Here is a 19,209-nt window from a genome sequence, read left to right as displayed (position 1 = left end):
CTCACGTCTGTAATCCAAGCACTTTGTGAGGCTGAGGTGGGCAGATCACCTGAGGTCAGGAGTTCAAGACCAGCCTGGGCCATGGTGAAACCCCATCTCTACTAAAAATACAAAAATTATCTGGGTGTGGTGGTGCATGCCTGTAATCCCAACTACTTGGGAGGCTGAGGCAGGAGAATCACTTGAACCTGGGAGATGAAGGTTGCAGTGAGCCAAGGTCACACCACTGCTCTCCAGCCTGGGTGACAGAGCGAGACCCTGTCTCAAAAAAAAAAAAAAAATTTAATGGCAAATGTGAAGTATATAGCAATTAAAAATAACATTTATATGACAAAAAATACCTGTATTTGTATATACCTGGTAATACTGATTCAAAATGTAACATGCTTAAATTATCAAAATTACGAAGTTGATTTGAAATCCATAATTCTCTCAGTAAACAAAAAATAACATTTCTTAGTGTTATGGGTTGAATTGGGTCTCCCAAAATTTTTTTGTTGAAATCTTAATTCGTGGTACGTCAGTATGTGGAAAGAGAGCTGTTGCCAACGTAATTAGTTAAGGTAAAATCATAGTGAAGTAGAGTGGGGCCTAACCCAATGAGTGGTGTGTATGTATAAAAATATTGTCACATGGAGAGACACACACACAGGGAGAATGCCATGTGAAAATTAGAGTTATGCTGCCACAAGCTAAGGAAATACCAGAAGCTAGGTGAGTTCTGAAACAGATCCTTCCCTAGCATCTTCAGAAAAAGCATGGTCCTGCCAATGCCTTGTTTCTGGATTTCTGGGTCCAGAACTGAGAAACAAAAAGTTTGTTTTCCTATGTTACCCAGTTTTTGTACTTTGTTATGGCAGCCCTGGGAAATTAATATAGTCTCTAAACAACTAATTTGAAAGCACAGTAAATAGGATATTTTTTTCTTTTTTTGCTTGTGAGGTGGGAGTCTTTCCCTGTCTCCCAGGCTGGAGTGCAGTGGTGTGATCTTGGCTCACTGCAACCTGTGCCTCCTGGGTTCAAGCGATTCTCCTGTCTCAGCCTCCCAAGTAGCTGGGGTTACAGGCACTCACCACCATGCCTAGCTAATTTTTGTGTTTTTAGTAGAGACAGGGTTTCACCATGTTAACCAGGCTGGTCTCAAACTCCTGACCTCAAGTGATCTGCCCACCTCAGCCTCCCAAAGTGCAGGGATTACAGGCGTGAGCTACTGTGCCCAGCTAAACAGAATATTTCTAAGAAATATCTAGAGAAGGTTTTCCTTGAAACAAAATCCACATTATTTTTAATGATACATAATCAAACCTAATAATTTAACCTATATCAAGAAACTGCATTTAGTTCTGAGTAACAGAAATCTCCCTAAATCTAATATATGAGGAAGGTATTTGTTCTCACATAGGACTGGGTCGGCACACTTAAAAATGCAATAGGGTACAAAGTCCCATGTGTTGTTTTTCTTCTTTGACTGCAACACTGTGGCTTTCGTGGTGGAATCAGGATCACAGAGCCACTGGAAGTATTAACAAGGTGTTCACTATATAAATTAGACTCCATGCAAATATGTTAAGATCTACAGAACGGGAGAATCAGAAGCTCAGAGATGGCCAAACAAGACAGTCTGAATCAGTGGTCAAGAGGTCATACAGGGTTTTGAGAAAAATCCAGACTGTAGGTGACTGACCACAAAGGCATATCCCTGATACCAAGTTAATGGAGATGTCTGAGGAAGACTACACCTCTGACACAATGGAAATCAAGCACTTAAGTGTTTCTCTTGATGGTACTCTTGATTGGCAGGAATAAGAATCTGGAAAATAAGCTGAAGGTTGGTGTTCACGAAGCCCCTATGCATCTGTCCATCTCCATTTAATGTGACCCCAAAAGCTCAGCGATGACTTACGTCTTCACTTCTTCATTCTAAATTTCATTCAAGTTATGGCTATTTGTAAATTTGCACATGGAACCATAAAGGAAATGCATTCCAGCAAATGAAGTTCCTAACATTACCCACACTGACAACAATGCAGAAGAACCATCTGCAACTCTGGATTTCTCTGTCATATCACAAGTCAAAGCCTACTCTCCAATTTACAATCACAAGCAAAGACAAACAGCAAAGGGCAAACATTAAACATGACAATTCATTTGAGGCTATACTCCTTAAACAACTTTGCATAATTACAAAATTCTGCCAACTACTTCTTAGAAAATGGAATAAGGCTCCTCTGGCCAAACAATAAAAATATTCCCAGTAAGAAAGGTGGAAAATATAATAGATAAGTGATATCCAATACCTGCCACACTAAGTCGGTTACAATTTAAGAAATTAAATAAAACTTGAACCTAGTTGCATATTAAAAATACACTTCAAATCATCCATGAGTCCAAAACACTCTAAGATGAAAGTTTTATTTACTGAATTGTAAGAAACTACCTGTTAAAATTCATGTAGGATAGCTAAGAGTACTTGGAGAATTATTTTTCACCTAAATGTTTATTTGCAAATGAACTACAGACACACTCCATAAGTGTCCACTTTCAGGATAAGGAACTCATAAAGGCAACACCATATTTACAACTTTGATCAGATCTCTCTCCTGGTGTGACTTTTCTGAAGCACTGCACATGAATTCATTTGCAGGAGGATGTCCTACATTACACTTATACTGTTTTTCTGTAGTGTGTATTCTCGCATGTCGTCTTAAGGATGAGGAACAATTGAATGCTTTCCCACAATGCTTACATTGATAAGGTTTCTCTCCAGTATGCAGTCTCATATGTATTGGTAAAGACGATGGCCATTTGAAGACCTTCCCACATTCCTTACATTCATAGGGCTTCTCTACAGTGTGCGTTCTCACGTGTTGTTGCAAAAGTTCAGGCCAACTGAAAGCTTTCCCACACTGCTTGCATTCATAGAGTTTCTCTGCGGTATGCCTTCTCATATGTTTTTGTAAGGATATGTGGCAATAGAAAGCTTTCCCACATAGCTTGCATTCATAGGATTTGTCTTCAGGGTGCATTCTCACATGTTCTCGAAAGCAAGCGGACAAGCTGAAGGCTTTCCCACACTGTTTACATTCATAGGGTTTCTCTCTAGTGTGTGTTCTCATATGTTTTCGTAAAGATATGGGCCAATTGAAAGTTTTCCCACATTGCTTGCACTCATAGGGTTTCTCTCCAGTGTGCACCCTCATGTGTCCTCGAAAGGAGGAGGGGTGACTGAATGCTTTCCCGCACTGGTTGCATTCATAGGGTTTCTCTCCACCATGAGTCCTTTCATGTCTTCGAAAGGACTGGGGATAAATGAAGGTTTTCCCACACTGTTTGCATTCGTAGGGTTTCTCTCCAGTGTGAATCCTTTCATGTCTTCGAAAGGACTGGAGATAAATGAAGGTTTTCCCACATTGTTTGCATTCGTAGGGTTTCTCTCCAGTGTGTGTTATCATGTGTCTTCGAAAAGCTGAAGAATAACTGAAGGCCTCCCCACATTCTTTACATTTATGTGGCTTCTCTCCAGTGTGTGAAATCATATGTCTTCGAAACGTTGAGGAATAACTAAAGGCTTCCCCACATTCCTTACATTTATATGGCTTCTCGCCAGTGTGTGTTATTGTGTGTCTTCGAAACGTTGAGGAATAACTGAAAGCTTTCCCACATTCCTTACACTTATATGGCTTCTCTCCGGTGTGACTTCTGAGATGACTAGTAAGACTTGAGAAGTCAATAAAGGCTTTCCCACATTGCTTACATTCATAGGTTTTCTCAGCAGTGTGAATCCTTACGTGCCGATTGAGGGAGGAAGTACGAGGAAAGGTTTTCCCACATAATTTACACACGTAGGGTCTCTCTCCATTGTGGGTTCTCACATGCATTCTTAAGTGTGAGTGACAACTGTAGGCCTGCCCACATTCCTGGCACTGATACGGTTTGTGTCCAGTGTGAACTGTGATGGGACTCTTGAGGGATGCACGGCGATGCATGAAGACTTTTCCGTACGTGTTGTATTCATACTGTTTTACTCCAGGTGGAATTTTCTTGTACAGATTAAGATGTGGAATCTGGCTGAAGGCTTCTCCACATTGATCATTACTTTCACAGAGTCTCTCCAACACATTATTTCTACTAAAAATGAGAAGCATGTTATTGGTTTGATTAATAATGATTTGTTAGTATTTATTAGGATTAGGACTGCATCTTAACCATTTTCAGTGAAAACATAGGTATTTCACCCCATGTGAACTGTCTGAAAATGAAATAAACTGAATGCCCTGGAAGATGGCTTGACCACTGCCATTATTAAAACAGTGTTTCTTATGTATAGGGTTTCTTTTTCTTTCTTTTTTTTTTTGAGACAGAGTCTTACTCTGTTACCCAGGCTAGAGTACAGTGGTGCAGTCTCAGCTCGCTGCAACCTCTGCTTCTGGGTTCATGCAATTCTGCCTCAGCCTCCCAAGTAGCTGGGATTACAGGCCTGCGGCACCATGCCCTGCTAATTTTTGTATTTTTTTTTTTTTTTTTTTTTTTTTTTTGAGACGGAGTCTCGCTGTCGCCCAGGCTGGAGTGCAGTGGCGCGATCTCGGCTCACTGCAGGCTCCGCCCCCTGGGTTCACGCCATTCTCCTGCCTCAGCCTCCCGAGTAACTGGGACTACAGGCGCCCGCCACCTCGCCCGGCTAATTTTTTGTATTTTTAGTAGAGACGGGGTTTCACTGTGTTAGCCAGGATGGTCTCGATCTCCTGACCTCGTGATCTGCCCGCCTCGGCCTCCCAAAGTGCTGGGATTACAGGCATGAGCCACCACGCCCGGCCTAATTTTTGTATTTTTAGTAGAGACAAGGTTTCACCACGTTGGCCAGGCTGGTCTCGAACTTCTGGCCTCAAGTGATTTGCCCACCTCAGCCTTCCAAAGTGCTAGGATTACAGGCGTGAGCCACCATACCTGGCCTAGGGTTTCTTGATAATGGTTTCCATCTAAATTATGTTTCTAATGTCACTCACTGTCTATGTCACATTTAAAGAAATATTTTTTGTAAAAATTCTGTGGATTAAGCAAATTTGGAGCTAGGCTTGGATGAGTTTTCTGTTTGCTTGCTTTTTTAAAGTTTAATGACAGACTAAGATTCTCTCCTGAAATATTGTGTTCTCTTGCGAGTGCAGCTCACCTGAGATTTCTCCCCTGGTTTGTGGGATGATCTTCAATGCTAAGACTGTCCCAAATTTTTCCTAAAACAGAGGCCCAGGAAACATTTCTGGTGAACGTGGCTATTTTAGATTCCTTGGGTATTTTTTCTCCATAAATATCCTGCTGAGAAACTGACCCACTGGCCTTAAATTGAGTTTCATCATCTGAAACCAAAAAACAAACAAATCATATAAGAAGGCACTTGTTAGCAGAAAATGACACTGAGGAGTTTAGCTATCTCAGGACTTCATCAAACACAAAATGGTCAAAAAGGTAAGCAACTCAATAAACACAGTATTAGTAAGCATAGAAAAATTATTTAAAAAAAAAATCACAGCCAGGCACGGTGGCTCACGCCTGTAATCCCAGCACTTTGGGAGGCTGAGGCAGGTGGATCACGAGGTCAGGAGTTCAAGAGCAGCCTGGCTGACACGGTGAAACCCCACCTCTACTAAAAATACAAAAATTGGCCGGGCATGGTGGCGCTCGCCTCTAATCCCAGCTACTTGGGCGCCTGAGCCAGATAATTGCTTGAACCCGGGAGGCAGAGGTTGCAGTGAGTCGAGATCACACCACTGCACTCCAGCCTGGGCAACACAGTGAGACTCCGTCTCAAAAAAAAAAAAAAAAATCAAATTTTCACTGGCTTGCACAAACAAATTTCACCAGGCCTATCAAAGCTATATCCACAATGACGACATGAAGGGAGCTTTCTCCACAAAAAGAAAAAGCTGAAATACAGATTCTCATTCTCATGGAAAAACATTACACTCTAGCTCTATGACACCTGTGACTATGTCTGTCTTATTTGCCAGTTTATTTACCAGGTCTGATGTGTAAGAAATACCTGTTCTCTAAATAACTACATGAAGGAAGGAATGATGTCATCCTTACCTACTGAGGCCAGGTTCTGAAAGGTCTCCAGCATCACATCTCTGTAGAGGTCCCTCTGAGCAGAATCCAGCAAAGCCCACTCCTCCAGGGTGAAGTCCACAGCCACATCCTCAAAGACCACTGAGTCCTAAAACATTTAACATATTTATGGGAGGATGGTTGAGACTGAGAGCCCAGGAACATTGTACTCAATTCGTATGTAGTTCAAACAAGATTCTGTGGTCCCCTGACATCTACCCTGTGCCTCAGTTGTCACACCTCTTCCTTCCTGTCTACACTCACGTCCTCATAGATTTCACAGGACCATTAACACACTGAATTTATCTCTATACTTTTACTGGGACCAACTGAAGACATTATTCTCTATCAAAAGGATTCAGACCACATTGGAGATATCAAACAAATCCTATATAAGTGAAACAAATACTTGTATTTTAAGACCATCAGTCCCTTGTCACACAAACCGTTTCAGCTCGTCCCCTGCTGCACACACCATCCTTAGGCACTACACAAAGCACAGGGTCAAAACTGAATGAAGTTTTACGGGATAAAAACACTGAAGGACTGGGAACATTCCCTTCTGTTTCCTTCACCAAACATCAGGCCCAGGGGCCTGAGGGGACCCAAGTTGCAACAAGGGCCAGGTAGCCATAGCATCTTAAAGAACTCCAGGTCCAACTGGCTGAATAAAAACATTCTTTTGAGAAGTATTGATTTTAACTTGGAAACTAGAAGTTATTGAGAAATTAGACCTTAGGAAAGAGGAAAAAGACACGAGAACGTAGACCTCCACACATTCCCTATACTTCGAGCCTCAGTAACGGAAGCCCAACAATTAATTCTGGGTTCTCTCTCTCACACGCTCTCTCTCTCTCTCATACACACAGGCACACTCACTAAGTATACACAGAGTGGGGTGCACACAATGCCAAAACAGCTCTTTTCACCAGAGCCAAAAGAAAATATTCCTGGGCCAAGTGTGGTGGCTCATGCCTGTTACCCCAGCACTTTGGAAGGCCTTGGCAGGCAGATCATTTGAGGTCAGGAGTTCAAAACCAGCCTGGCCAACATGGTGAAACCTCATCTCTATTGGAAAAAAAAAAAAAAAGCCGGGCATGGTGGTGCATGCCTGTAGTCCCAGCTACTTGGGAGGCTGAGGCACGAAAATTGCTTGAACCCAGGAGGCAGAGGTTGCAGTGCGCCAAGATCATGCCACTGCACTGCAGCCTGGGTGATAGAGCAGGACTCAGTCTCAAAAAAAAAAAAAAAAGCATTATTGCTAATCTTAAGGATAAAGTTAAGAGTCCCACTTTGCAAAGGAGTTAACTGAAGTCCAAACTATTTGACTACGAATTTTCTTTTTTTTTTTTTTTTGAGACGGAGTCTCGCTCTGTCGCCCAGGCTGGAGTGCAGTGGCGCAATCTTGGCTCACTACAAGCTCTGCCTCCCGGGTTCACGCCATTCTCCTGCCTCAGCCTCTCCGAGTAGCTGGGACTACAGGCACCCGCAACCACGCCTGGCTAATTTTTTGTATTTTTAGTACAGATGGGGTTTCATCGTGGTCTCGATCTCCTGACCTCGTGATCCGTCCGCCTCGGCCTCCCAAAGTGCTGAGATTACAAGCGTGAGCCACCGCGCCTGGCCAACTACGAATTTTCAATGGTTATAAAAGACATAACGGACTCAATAGTGCCTTCCTAGAAAATTCTGTGTCTCAAATTCCAGGAGGAAGTGATTCCCCACATATCACTCTAGAGGTTGCACTCTCAATTTCTCATTATTTGTATATTGCATATTGGGCACAGGTGCATGGAACCCCCGAGATGCACGGTTCCTTCAAACCTGCTTTCTGAGAAAGATCAACTCGCCATCTATGAGCAGGAGACACACAAAATACTGTCATGCAGCAATTCTGATGCTAGAACACCCTACTCACAGAGCAGCAGAGTATCCACAGGAATGTCGTGCTGGCACAGGGAACGGTATGAGCTCCCTGGGTCAGCCTTAAGTGATCACAGTGCAGTGTATTTGCAGTGTTTTTTTAATAATAAAGTTCCCATATGCAGAAAGAAGTTAACAGTGCGGGTCTTAGACTTTACCCTTAGAAAGGCTTTCTGGCAATGTTGCCCTTAGCTAGTGTCAGGGAACTTGGGTTTTGGGAAGGTTCACCCCACCCTAATTCAGATTACTCATGGTGCAAACACCACTGTTAATGCTGAACAGCTGCCTTCCTTCTGGAAATGGAATCTGTGTACATACCAGGCAGGGAATGCTTATGTGATCAGCCAGCAATAAAAATCCTGGGCACTGGCCAGTCGCAGTGGCTCCCACCTGTCACCCTAGCACTTTGGAAGGCTGAGGCAGGCGGATCACTTGAGGTCAAGAGTTTGAGACCAGCCTGGCCAACATGGTGAAACCCCATCTCTACTAAAAATACAAAATTAGCCAGGCGTGGTGGCACGTGCATGTAATCCCAGCTACTTGGGAGGCTGAGGCACAAGAATAGCTTGAACAACCCGGGAGGTGGAGGTTGCAGTGAGCCAAGATCGTGCCACTGCACTACAGCCTGGGCAACAGAGTAAGACTTCATCTAAAAAAAATCCTGGGTGGCCAGGCGCGGTGGCTCACGCCTGTAATTCCAGCACTTTGGGAGGCCGAGGCAGGCAGATCATGAGGTCAGGAGATTGAGACCATCCTGGCTAACACGGTGAAACCCTGTCTCTACTAAAAATAGAAAAAATTAGCTGGGCGTGGGCCAGGCACGGTGGCTCACATCTGTAATCCCAGCACTTTGGGAGGCCGAGGCGGGTGGATCACAAGGTCAGGAGATCGAGACCATGCTGCCTAACACGGTGAAACCCTGTCTCTACTAAAAATACAAAAAATTAGCCGGGCGTCGTGACGGGCGCCTGTAGTCCCGGCTACTCGGGAGGCTGAGGCAGGAGAATGGCGTGAACCTGGAAGGCAGAGCTTCTGGTGAGCTGAGATCGCGCCACTGCCCTCCAGCCTGGGCCACAGAGGGAGACTCCAGCTCAAAAAAAAAAGACAAGAAAAAGAAAACAAAGAGCAACCTTTGGTTTTTGTTCTCTCCTCCAGGTAGGAGAAAGGGCCCCATGTTCTGAAAGGTAAGCTTTGGGTGAGGAAAATGGTAAAAGTTTGTGTTGCATTGGGAGGGAAAGGAAAGTTAATTCCCAAGGCTGGAGCACAATTTTAGGTAAACCCTGGGGAAGCAGGGGACACTCCATGCTTTAAAACCTGCTGCTGGTTTAAAAAAGGCTGGAGTGTTCCCTGCTTCCCCCTGGTTTACCTCCTGACCAGCCATGGTCTTCCCTGCTAGCATAATGCTCGCCCTGTAAATGCTGAACTGGCAGTGGTTTGTTGTGAAGTGGTCCCCGAGGAAGATATGTCCGTGTCCTAATTCCTGGTACCTGTGACTATAACCTTATTTGTAAATAGGGTCCTTGCAGATGTAATCAAGTAAAACGACATCATCTAATCCAATGGGCCCTACTCCAATATGACTGGTGTCTTTATTTTTTTATTTTTATTTTTTGCAGATTAAGGAATTTTATTAGCATCAGTTCAGCTAATAAATGCTGAAGGCAGGATTTGAACCTGCATCTACTATATTCCAAGGATTTTTTTCTCCAATATTTTAACTGTGGTAAACACATATAACATACAATTTACCATCTTAGCCATTTTTTTTTATTGTACTTTAAGTTTTAGGGTACATGTGCACAACGTGCAGGTTAGTTACATATGTATACATGTGCCATGTTGGTGTGCTGCACCCAGTAACTCATTATTTAACATTAGGTATATCTCCAAATGCTATCCCTCCCCCCTCCCCCAACTGGTGTCTTTATAAGAGGAAAATGTCACATGAAGACAGAAGCACACATGGAAGGTGGCCACATGAAGATGGATGGAGAAACTGAATTATGGTGCCACAAGCAAAGGAACACCTGGGGCCACCAGAAGCTCTAAGAGATGAGGAATACTACCGCATCGGCATGTGTGATAAAAATGAGAGAAAATGGTAAAAAAATCTTTGTCATTTTAAAAACACTACAGGGATCATCTCAATCAGTCTTTTGTTTTGTTTTGCTTTTTTTAAAGTGACAGACACAACTTCCTTCCTCTTTGCCCCTGATGCATGGATTGGAATTTAAACTCTAAGTATTAGAAATAAGATTAGGTCTCCACAACTGGTTTTTACTATCATTTTTCCTATTGGAGGTTCAGGGAAAAGGGAAACAAATGAAAAGAGAAGCAATCTCTAAGTGCAGATATACTTTTGGAATTTGAAGTAGTAGTTTCTAGTTTGTTAATATGCTCTTATGAAAATCTATTTCTGACAACCTCAAGAGTTGATGGTTTTCAAACCAGATGTGCATATTTTTAACTGGGTCAATTTGGACTCTAAGATTCATGAAACCAAAAGGGCTCAGGTAACTCTTGCTTGCAACTTGATCTTGGAACACAGCTGTCCAACCCGGCAATACCTAGGCTTTACTGCTGCAGAAGAAAAGCCTTCAGTGTTTTATAGAATTCTGAACTCAGATCCCAGCTGCGTGGACTTGACTCTAAGCTAAAACCTAACACTGCCCACTGCTAATTCATCCTCACTATGTCCACTGCTAACTCAGCCTTCACTATGCTGACCTGACAGCAGGGCTAGGCTCAATGAACACGACTCTAATTCAGGAAACACTGCAGAGTTAGACACTCCCGGGGAAGGCCCTGAACTATGAAGAACATCAGGGGTGCTGGCTGGTCCCTGTGGCTCACGCACAGTTGCCCACAGTGAACGACTGGCTTGACCTTGGATGGAACTGTCTGAAATCAAGCTGCTCTTTTCAGAGCTGAGACTGAAACGCTCCCCTCTTCCTGAAGGAAGTGTCACATGCAGCTGTGAGTGCTCTGAATTCAGGTTGGCTGCGAAGCCTCCGATCACACCCGACAATCCTGAGACAGCAGCAAGTGGCCCCAGTTCCTGAACTTTCCACAAAGGACACCTCCAGGTGTCGTCCATACTGGAGAGGTCAATGAACCGGTATCACAGACATGCAAAACTGCTTGAAAATGATGCCTCAGGCAGAGCCTCTGAAACTGAGGACTAAACTGAATTAATCGGTCTACACTGAGAACCCTAGGACAGGAGGCCCACAGTGGGAGGTCACACTGGGGGCCCTGCTAACCCAACTGCCTGACCAGTGTTTTTTTTTTTGTTTTTGTTTTTGTTTTTTTGAGACGGAGTCTTTCTCTGTCGCCCAGGCTGGAGTGCAGTGGCGCAATCTCGGCTCACCGCAACCTCCACCTCCTGGGTTCATGCCATTCTCCTGCCTCAGCCTCCCAAGTAGCTGGGACTATAGGCGCCTGCCACCACGCCCGGCTAATTTTTTGTTTTTTTAGTAGAGACGGGGTTTCACCGTGTTAGCCAGGATGGTCTCCATCTCCTGACCTCGTGATCTGCCCGCCTCGGCCTCCCAAAGTGCTGGGATTACAGGCGTGAGCCACCGCGCCCGGCCAGCCTGACCATGTTAAGTCCTGCTTGGGGTGTCCCGACCATTGCAAACAATGTGTTTCCAAGGGGACTGACTAGCTGTCCCCTCGGGGGTTGGACTTATTTTGTACTTACCCTGGCACTCAGGGCACTGCCTTGTCCCTGGAAGACACCCAGGTCTAAGTTTGACTTACTGGCCAGAGTTATGCTGTACAGGAATTGGTGCCTCTCTCCAGTAAAAAATAGTAACGGGGGCAGGAAGAGAATAATACAGAAACTTAATAAGCCACCTGGCTTTCTAAGACCTTTGTGGTCCAAGCATATGAAAAGATGCTCAACACCACTAATCATCAGAGAAATGCAAATAAAAAGCACAATAAGATACCATCTTGGCTGGGTGCGGTGGCTCACGCCTGTAATCCCCGCACTTTGGGAGGCTGAGGCGGGCGGATCACGAGGTCAGGAGATCGAGACCATCCTGGCTAACACGGTGAAACCCCGTCTCTACTAAAAATACAAAAAAAAAAAAAAATTAGCCGGGCGAGGTGGCGGGCGCCTGTAGTCCCAGCTACGCGGGAGGCTGAGGCAGGAGAATGGCGTGAACCCCAGGGGGCAGAGCCTGCAGTGAGCCGAGATCGCGCCACTGCACTCCAGCCTGGGTGAAAGAGCGAGACTCCTTCTCAAAAAAAAAAAAAAAAAGAAAAAAAAAAAGATACCATCTCACACCAGTCAGAATGGCTGTTATTAAAAAGTTAAAAAACAACAGATGTTGGCAGGGCTGTTAAAGGGAATGCTTATACATGGTTGGAGGGAATGTAAATTAGTACAACTTCTATGAAAAACAGTATGGAGATTTCTCAAAGAACTAAAAACAGAACCACCATTCAACCCAGCAATCCCACCACTGGGCACCTACTCAAAGGAAAAGAAATCATTCTACCAAAAACACACCACTTGTGTGTTCACTGCAGCAGCATTCACAATAGCAAAGACATGGAATCAACCTAGGTGACCACCGACAGTGGACTAAAGAAAATGTGGTCCACCTACATCATGGAATACTACACAGCCATAAAAAAGAACGAAATCATGTCCTTGGAAGCAACATGGATGCAGCTGGAGGCCATTATCCTCAGCAAACTAATGCAGAAACAGAAAACCAAACATGGCATGTTCTTACTTAGAAGTGGGAAGTAAATCTTGGGTACACATGGACATAAAACTGGAAACAATAGATGCTGGGGATTCCAAATGGAGGGACAGAGCGGGAAAGGGCTGACAAACTTCCTCATGGCTACCATGTCCACTATCTGGGTGACAAGCTCAATGGAAGCCCAAATCTCAGCATCATGCAATATTCCCTTGTAACCTACACATGTGCCCCATGAATCTGAAATAAAAATGGAAATTTAAAAAATAATAATTCCATTGCAGCCAATGGGATTTACCTTAACTGGCGAAGTCCAGGAGCCCTAAACAGCACAAGTGAAATCATTACTGCAGTGTGGTCTCATCCTACTTCATAGGGGCCTCCCATAATAAATCTGTGGTAAAGACACCTGTCCAGTGGCCTGGCAGGAGCACTGCAGGAAGAGCCAACCCAAAGGCCTGAGGGCCCCTGACCTTAGAAAGTCCTGCCTGAAAAAGGGGCCCTTGGCTGGCATAAATGAGCCTGGATTTGGGGAGGGTTCTCATCCCAATAGAGGAGTTGCTTTCTGTGCTGAAACTGTTTATGCAACAATGTGTTTACCCTAAAGATGTGCTTTCCTCCTGGGTGTCTGAAATCTTGGCACAGCCAGGCACAGCGTACCTCTGTGACCAGCCGCCAATTTTAAAACACCCTGGTTGGAGGCATGGTGGTTCACACCTATAATCCCAGCACTCTGGGAAGCTGAGGCGGGCGGGCCACCTGAGGTCAGGAGTTCGAGACCAGCCTGGCCAACACAGCAAAACCCTGTATATGCTAGAAATACATAAAAATGGCCAGGTGCAGTGGCTCCCGCCTATAATCCCAGCACTTTGGGAAGCTGAGGCGGGCAGATCAACTGAGGTCAGGAGTTCGAGACCAACCTGGCCAACATGGTGAAACCCCGTTTCTACTAAAAATACAAAAATTAGCCAGGCGTGGTGGTGGGCACCTGTAATCCCAGCTACTCAGGAGGCTGAGGCAGGAGAATTGCTTGAACCCGGGAGATGGAGGTTGCAGTGAGCCAAGTTCCTGCCATTGTACTCCAGCCTGGGAGAAAATTCCTCTTAAAAAAAAAAAAGAGAGAGAGAGAAAGGAAAGAAAGAGAGAGAAAGAAAAGAAAAGATAGATTAGGCAGGCGTGGTGGCAGATGCCTGTAGTCCCAGCTACTTGACAGGCTGAGGCAGCAGAATTGCTTGAACCCAGTAGGCAGAGATTGCAGTGAGCCGAGACAGCACCACTGCATTCCAGCGTGGGCAATACAGTGAGACCCTGTCACGAAACAAAACGAAACAAAACAAAACAAACAAAGGAACACAGCCCTGAGGCAGCCCCTGTGTTTGGGGAAATCTGATCACTGCCAGGGACGGCACTGCAGATGATGAACACTTTAATATATGGAGCTGGGACAAATTGTCATCTAAACAAGAAAAATATCTTGTATTCTACCTATTTCAAGAACAACAGAAAATGTATTCTAGAATTAAGGAATGGGTACTGCAGTATTGGAAGCAGAACAGAATCATCCACTGTCAAAAATTCTCTACCGTGTCAAGGAGAATAACATATTTTGGTAAATTTTTATAATTTATCTGCAACATGTTTCATGGCAATGTATTCATTTTTCTGCACCTGTGGTGGAAAGGAGATTTTTTCTCTATTTCTCGGAAACTTCTCCCCAGTAACATTTTGAAGTCTGGAATCCTATTTATTGTCATTCAAAAGAAAAGAACAAGGCTGGTCGAGGCGGGAGAATCACCTGAGCTCAGGAGTTCGATACCAGCCTGAGTAAGAAAGTGAGACGCCATCCCTAAAAACAAAAAAATACAAAAACTTAGCCAGGCATGGTGGCACACACCTGGAGTCCCTGTGTTCGGGAGGCTGAGGCAGGAAGATCGCTTGAGCCCAGAGGTGGAGGCTGCAGTGAGCTGTGATCGCACCGCTGCACTCCAGCATGGGCAACAGAGCTCTCAAAAAAATAATAGTAATAAAAGAAAAAAGAAAATAACAGCTCTGAGAAACTACACACACTCCAGGGAATGTTTAACAAATGGAATGTAAGACAAAGACTTTAATTTTTTTCCTGAAATTCACCCCGTTGGAAAACCCAGGCTGGAGTACAATGGCGCGTTCTCAGCTCACCGCCACCTCCGCCTTCCGCGTTCAAGTGATTTTCCCACCTCAGCCTCCCGAGTAGCTGGGACTACAGGCACCCGCCACCGCGCCCGGCCTGATTTTTGTATTTCTAGTAGAGATGGGGTTTCTCCATGTTGGACAGGCCGGTCCCCAACTCCTGACCTCAAGTAATCTGCTCACCTTGGCCTCCCAAAGTGCTGGGATTACAGGCGTGAGCCACCGCGCCCAGCCTGGAAATATTTTACCTTCCAACTTCTACTAATTAAATGTACGTTTCACTTACTAAAAAACGCTGACTCGAAAAAGTGAAAATCTTTTTCACAGTGACAAACCCAGGGAGGGGTCAAGTCTGGCCAGGCTACCACGAGGGACGCCCTCTCACCCCCAACTCAGGTGTTCCCTCAGCAAGGAATCCCATTGCTAGGACTCAAAACAGATATGAGAAAGTTCCTGAAATCCACACTTTCTAGGGAACCGTGAAAGAATATATTTCCGTGGTTTTAGCCCCCTCGTTTGCAGTCAGTTGCTACAGCAGTCCGAGGACATTAATACACCAGCCTCCCGGGCGTCCCCACTGTGGGTCTGCGAGCGTTTGCTTTTGGGGTCCTCGCTCTCTTGTTTCTCTAGTCTTTTCAGTTACATTTCTTCCTTGTGTGTGAGAACCCAGGGGCCAGGAACCCTTTTTTTTTTCCCCCTTACCTACCCCAGGTATCTTGGGGTCAGAGGGGACAAGAAGTCCTCAAGAAGGAAAACCGGGACTCAGGGGAGGAAATCTCGCACGCCCCCAGGGGCTGCCTTTGCAGGTGGCGGCGTCAGAGACGCCTCCCATCTGCCCCCTCCGAGGCCCCACCGCTCCCGGGCTGTCCCGGGAGGAGCCCGGGGTCCCCCAGAGACCGCGGCCGGGGGCGCGGGGCCTCCAAGGAGCTGAGTCGCGGGAGCGCGGACGGAGGCGGCACCCACCAGGGACCCGCACCCTAGAAGGCACCGCGGCGTCGGCCCCAGGGCGGGTCCCGGGGCAGCCTGGACCGCACCGCGGGGTCTCGGGCGACTCTGCCTCCCGCGGCCCGGGGGTCCCGAAGCCGCAGCCAAACCTCAGAGGCGTCGCGGCCCCGGGCGGGGCGTGAGGGGTAGGGAGCGCAGGGACGGAGTCGGGCTCCCGGCGCCGCTCCCCGCTTTGCAGTCTTGGGGCCAGAGGTGGGCGGGGATCCGGAGCTCGGAGCGCCCTAGCTGCGGCCTCAGCGCGGGAGGCGGGGCCGGGCGGGACCCCCGGGGCCCAGGCTCCCGTCCTGCTCCGCCCTCGCCCGGGCCGACCCCAGCGTCCCTCAGCTCCCCCCAGCCGCGGTCTCGGGCGGTCGCCGATTCCTGCCGCCCCGCACCGGGATCCTCTCCTGCGCCACACTCACCATGTCCCGGGGCGATTTCTCCGCTACCGGCGCAGGTGAGCGCGACAGGAACCGGGTCGCCGGGGACCGCTAGAGGCAGGCGGGGCACTCACGGCTAGGATAGAGACGTCCCGTCCCAGGGGCCTGATTGGACAGAACTCGGGCAGCTGCGCTTCTGATTGGACAGTGCTGCCAACGTCGGCGACTCTGATTGGAGAATTTCCCAGTCCGTCCCCTGGCGCCGTAAATCGGGCAGTTCCGCGGATTCCGATTGGGCGTTCCTGATTGGATACTTTTCTCGGCCCCGCCCTCGCCCGTCCTGATTGGATAGTTCCCTAGGGCCCACCCCCTGCCGCCTGAGTGACGGGAGCGTCGCGAACACGCGTGGCTGTCCCGCCCTGCGGGGACACTGGCTTCTGGGCGAACTGGTTTCAGCCTGGGGCGGAATCGCCCTCTCCCTGCAGCTTGGGCGCCCCGCCCGCGTCCTCCCGCGGGACGGGCGTGGGAACTCCACACTAGTTTCCCCACGAGGCGACCCCTTGTCCGGACAGGAGGTGGGGGCCAGCGGGCGGCCTGGGCCTGGCAGCGCCAGCGGGGGCTGGGCGCCGGGTCCGTAGGGCCAAGACCTACGTGGGGGCGGGGCCTGCAGACGTGACATCATCGCGCTGTCCCGCGTGGGCGCGGACGGCATGGAGACCCCGCCCAGGGGGCTGCGGATCCGGAGATCCGGCTTGGGGGAGGCCGAACCCGAAGCCTGGCAGTGGGCAGGAGCATTGCTCAAATCAACCAGAATATATAAGATGTTCATTAAAACCCTCAGACTTGGCCGGGCGCAGTGGCTCACGCCTGTAATCCCAGCACTTTGGGAGACCGAGGTGGACGGATCATCTGAGTTCAGGAGTTTGAGACCGTCGTGGCCAATATGGTGAAACCCTGTCTCTACTAAAAATACAAAAATCAGCCCGGCGTGGTGCGGGGCGCCTGTAATCTCAGCTACTGGGGATGCTGGGGCAGGCGAATTGGTTGAACCCGAGAGGTGGAGGTTGTAATGACCCGAGATCGCCCCACTGCAGTCTAGCCTGGGCGACAGAGTGAGACTCCATATTAAAAAAACAAAAAAACTCTCAAGTTCATATTTTAAACTGTAAGGAAAATTTTTTCAGATCATTTTTTTAAGTACATCCCCAAACAATTTGGAAGATTGAAAAGCTGGCCAGGCGCAGTGGCTCACGCCTGTAATCCCAACACTTTGGGAGGCCGAGGTGGGCAGATCACCTGAGGTCAGGAGTTCGAGGCCAGCCTGCCCAACATGGCAAAACCCTGTCTCTACTAAAAATACAAAATCAGCCGGGCGTGGTGGCGCACACCTGTAATCCCAGCTAGGGAGGCTGAGGCAAGAGAATTGCTTGAGGCCGGGCACGGTGGCTCACGCCTGTAATCCCAGCATTTTGGGAGGCCGAGGTGGGCGGATCACGAGGTCAGGAGATCCAGACCATCCTGGCTAACATGGTGAAACCCCGTCTCTACTAAAAAATACAAAAAAAAATTAGCCGGGCGTGGTGGCGGGTGCCTGTAGTCCCAGCTACTCAGGAGGCTGAGGCGGGAGAATGGAGTGAACCCGGGAGGCGGAGGTTGCAGTGAGCCGAGATCGTGTCACTGCACTCCACCACTCCAGCCTGGGCGACAGAGCAAAACTCCGTCTCAAAAAAAAAAAAAAAAAACGACGACAACAACAACAACAAGAATCGCTTGAACCCAGGGAGGCAGAGGTTGCAGCAGTGAGTCGAGATCATTCCACTGCACTCCAGCCTGGGGGACACAGCAAGACTCTGTCTCAAAAAAAAATAAGTCTATGATATTGCACAATAATAGGATATGATATTAAAAGTCTATGATATTGCACAATAAGTCTATGATATTGCACAATAGGAATGTATCTAACACCACTGAACTTGACTTAAAAATGATGGACATGGTAAATTTTTGTTATTTGTATTTTACTACAACTTTTAGATGTTATATTTAAAACAGAAAAGGCTATATTTCTAAGGATATTGAATCCCTATTTTAACTGACATAAGAAAAACACGCAAAAGTTTAAATGAATTGGATTGAACCTTAGGAGGGAACTGTTTTTTTTTTTTAATTTTTGTTTTTTTCAGTCTTGCTCTGTCACCCAGGCTGGAGTGCAATGGCAGGATCCCGACTCACTGCAAACTCCACCTCCCAGGTTTAAGTGATTATCGTGCCTCACAGCCTTCCGAGTAGGTGGGACTACAGACCTGCCCCACCACAGCCAGCTAATTTTTTTTTTTTTTTTTTTTTTTTTTTTTTTTTTTTGAGATGCAGTTTCGCTCTTGTTGCCCATGCTGGAGTGCAATGGCGAGATCTCGGCTCACCCGCAACCTCTGCCTCCCAGGTTCAAGCGATTCTCCTGGTTAAGCTTCCCGAGTAGCTGGGACTACAGGCACCTGCCATCACGCCTGGCTAATTTTGTATTTTTAGTAGAGACAGGGTTTCTCTTCGTTGGTCGGGCTGGTCTCGAACTCCCAACCTCATGTGATCCGCCCGCCTCGGTCTCCCAAAGTGCTGGGATTACAGGTGTGAGCCACCATGCCCGGCCTACTAATTTTTATTTTTTTAGTAGAGATGGGGTTTCACCATGTTGGCCGGGCTGGTCTCAAACTCCTGACCTCAGGTGATCCACCCGCCGCGGACTTGCAAAGTGCTTGGATTACAGGTGTGAGCCACCACACTCAGCCTTAATTATTTTTTTAAAAAAGGAAAAACGATTGTGATAGGCCTGAAAACACTGAATACACTTAATAGATGGGCTGAAAACCAAACACAGTTAATGGTTATTCATTTCAGAAAACCCCATAGCTTAAGTGGTTGTTCAAACTCTGATACTGACA

At 47.0% G+C, this 19,209-nt stretch overlaps 1 protein-coding gene across 2 annotated transcripts; it reads right to left on the bottom strand.

The window, feature by feature from the left end:
• Positions 1–452: 452 nt before the first annotated feature.
• ZNF555 (zinc finger protein 555) lies at positions 453–16,427 on the bottom strand. 2 transcript variants are annotated; one of them, XM_055247172.2, is made up of 4 exons: positions 16,316–16,427; positions 6,082–6,208; positions 5,168–5,351; positions 453–4,128 (listed from the first exon to the last, which is right to left on the bottom strand). In XM_055247172.2, exons 1-4 carry the CDS (start codon positions 16,316–16,318, stop codon positions 2,556–2,558), a joined length of 1,887 nt encoding a protein of 628 aa, XP_055103147.1. In that variant the 5' UTR covers positions 16,319–16,427; the 3' UTR covers positions 453–2,555. The 2 variants fall into 2 exon arrangements, with proteins under 2 accessions (XP_055103147.1, XP_055103148.1); XM_055247173.2 differs by having other exon boundaries at positions 453–4,125.
• Positions 16,428–19,209: the final 2,782 nt, after the last annotated feature.

The sequence above is a fragment of the Symphalangus syndactylus genome, chromosome 17 (genome assembly GCF_028878055.3).
Source record: "Symphalangus syndactylus isolate Jambi chromosome 17, NHGRI_mSymSyn1-v2.1_pri, whole genome shotgun sequence".
In the NCBI taxonomy this organism is placed as follows: domain Eukaryota; kingdom Metazoa; phylum Chordata; class Mammalia; order Primates; family Hylobatidae; genus Symphalangus; species Symphalangus syndactylus.
The sequence above is the reverse complement of the archived record's forward strand: the minus strand, read 5'-3'. Positions and strand labels throughout refer to the sequence as shown.